This window comes from Brassica napus, chromosome C3 (assembly GCF_020379485.1).
Source record: "Brassica napus cultivar Da-Ae chromosome C3, Da-Ae, whole genome shotgun sequence".
Taxonomy (NCBI): Eukaryota; Viridiplantae; Streptophyta; class Magnoliopsida; order Brassicales; family Brassicaceae; genus Brassica; species Brassica napus.
The window spans coordinates 47,081,693-47,084,109 of record NC_063446.1 but is presented as its reverse complement, the minus strand read 5'-3'; the positions used below and the strand labels follow the sequence as shown (position 1 = coordinate 47,084,109).

Here is a 2,417-nt window from a genome sequence, read left to right as displayed (position 1 = left end):
TTCTTTTTATAATTTTTTTGGAATTTTTTTTCTCAAAATTTTTTTTCTTGTTTTCTTTTGTGAGTTGTGAGAAATGACATATATATAGAAAAAATTTCGAGATTGGCAGATGAAGTATAACAATGATTTTACTAGGAAAATTTTGCTAGGGTTTTACATCTCTTTTACATCAGTTTTACAAGGAATTTACAACGAAATTAGGCAATTCAAAGCGCATTGAATACACTTTTTCACCAAGAAATAACGGTAACATGTTTCGTCATCATATCCTCGTAAATTTACGACGAATATTGTTCGCGACGTACTTTCGTTGTAAATGTACAAAGTTTTTACGACGAAATATTTTCCTTGTAATTTTACGTCTACGTTACGACGAATTTCCATTTCGTCGGAACATCCTCGTAAACTACTCGTAAGTTTACGAGGAAAAATTTTCCTCGTACCTTTTCGTCGTTACGGAAACATTTTCTTGTAGTGTCAAGAGTACCATGTTGAGATGTGGCAAGAGATGAAGTCTATCTTGCGTAAGCGGTTTGTTCCAAGCCATTATCACCGTGATCTCCACCAGAAGCTAAGGAAGCTCACGCAAGGTTCACGAACCGTGGAAGAATACTATCAAGAGATGGAGTTGTTGATGTTGAGGGCGTGTATATCAGAGGATAGAGAGGCTACTGTCACCAAAGCATACTCATCTGAAACACAACTCCGCAATTTGGTAAAAAACCATTCCCACGAATCATCATTCTCCGCATCCACAATCGCAAAAGCCAATGGAAAAATCTGAAAATTACCGTCTTGGGCTGCTGCAACTAGCATAACTCCTTCATACTTTCCACATAGATGAGTCCCATCCACGACAATAACCCCCCTAAGATAGGTAAAACCAGCTATCAAAGCTCCAAGAGATAGGAATAAATACTTAAATCTGTTTTCACCATCATTCTCAAGACATGTGACAGTTCCCAGATTCGATATCTCGATTTGACGCAAATAAAAAGGCAGATTCTCATATCCATCTTTTGTTGTTCCTCTCACCAACTCTTGCGCAGATAACAAAGCTCTGTACGAAGTGTTGTAATCTAGCTTCATCCCAAAAATTTCCCTCATCTCATCATCGATATGCTTCGTTGTAAGCCCATCTATAATCCCAACCCGATCTATAAATAGTCTTGCAACATATTTTGGAGTATAATGTTTCCGTTGAGCCATTCGATCCACCACTGAACATGTATGAGTTTTCAAATATTTTGTCACCCAAATTGTCTTTGGCCCATGCTTCACACTCGCTCTAAGCTTCCAACCACATCCTTGAACACGACACTTAGCCACATATAGAGTTTTCGGTGTCTTATATGCTGTGAATGTAAATTTACATTTCATAGCCACCGGCTTCAGCTTTGAAACAAGCTCATCCTTACCAGCAAAACTCTGACTGACATATATATTGTCATTTAAGGACAACGATCTTCCTTCAGCACCAGAGCACTGTTCTTTATGACCATCATAAAGCGTTTCATTTGCATCCTCGTTAGAATCCTCATCTTTCACTTTCCCGTAATCATTGTAGTTTACACCATCGTCAACATCAACAACAACATCAGCAGTTGCTTGAACATCATCAACAACATTACTATCTTCATCCAACTCTTCATCAGTATCTTCATCAGTATATTCATCAGCAAATATACTATCATCACCATCAGACACATCAACATCATCATTAACTCCAGCTTCTACTTTGCTTTGGCTTGATACACAAAGGCACATACAAAGTGTGTCTTAGATAACTCGATCAAGTTTCGCACTTGTCTATCATTCGTGACATGCATAGGAGGAGTATCCTGAGTCATTTGCTGTAAAATGACATCTGGTAAGGAATATGTTAGCACCACCTTCTCGATTTTCTTATCCAGATCATAATCTTCTTGTGCCATTTCAAGAAGTTCACCATGTGTACATCCATTAGGCACAAGGAACATTCTCACTCCTTTCCAATTATTGACCACAAACTCCCACAAAGAGCCTTTCACCACCCATTCTCCGTATACAACAGGTAACTGAGCCATTTCCTGCAAAAAAATACATGTTTACATAATTAGCGAAGACATATTTCATGTTTCATAAACTATAAAAGTAGACTTATAAGTACGTCTACAATTATTAGCTAACAACATAGACAAATCAAATGTATTATACTTTCATAATTATAACAGATTTTCTTTTCAAAATCACTCAAAGCCATTAGAATTAACTAACACACACTGTCAAACAAAAAAAATCTAGAGAAAACTTAATGAATAATACACAAATTCACTTTTAATATATATTTTTATGTAGACTCCATATTCAGTCTACGTATATGTAGACGTTCTTTTCAGTTTACTACTACAAACTATCAAATAGGTCTACTCTTTGAG

The 2,417-nt window shown here is 36.5% G+C and overlaps 1 protein-coding gene across 1 annotated transcript; it reads right to left on the bottom strand.

Moving 5' to 3' along the window:
- Window positions 1-615: 615 nt before the first annotated feature.
- On the bottom strand, window positions 616-2,066 carry LOC106362756. The gene is made up of 2 exons (XM_013802604.2): window positions 1,789-2,066; window positions 616-1,747 (listed from the first exon to the last, which is right to left on the bottom strand). Exons 1-2 carry the CDS (start codon window positions 2,064-2,066, stop codon window positions 616-618), a joined length of 1,410 nt encoding a protein of 469 aa, XP_013658058.2.
- Between the last annotated feature and the right edge of the window lie 351 nt (window positions 2,067-2,417).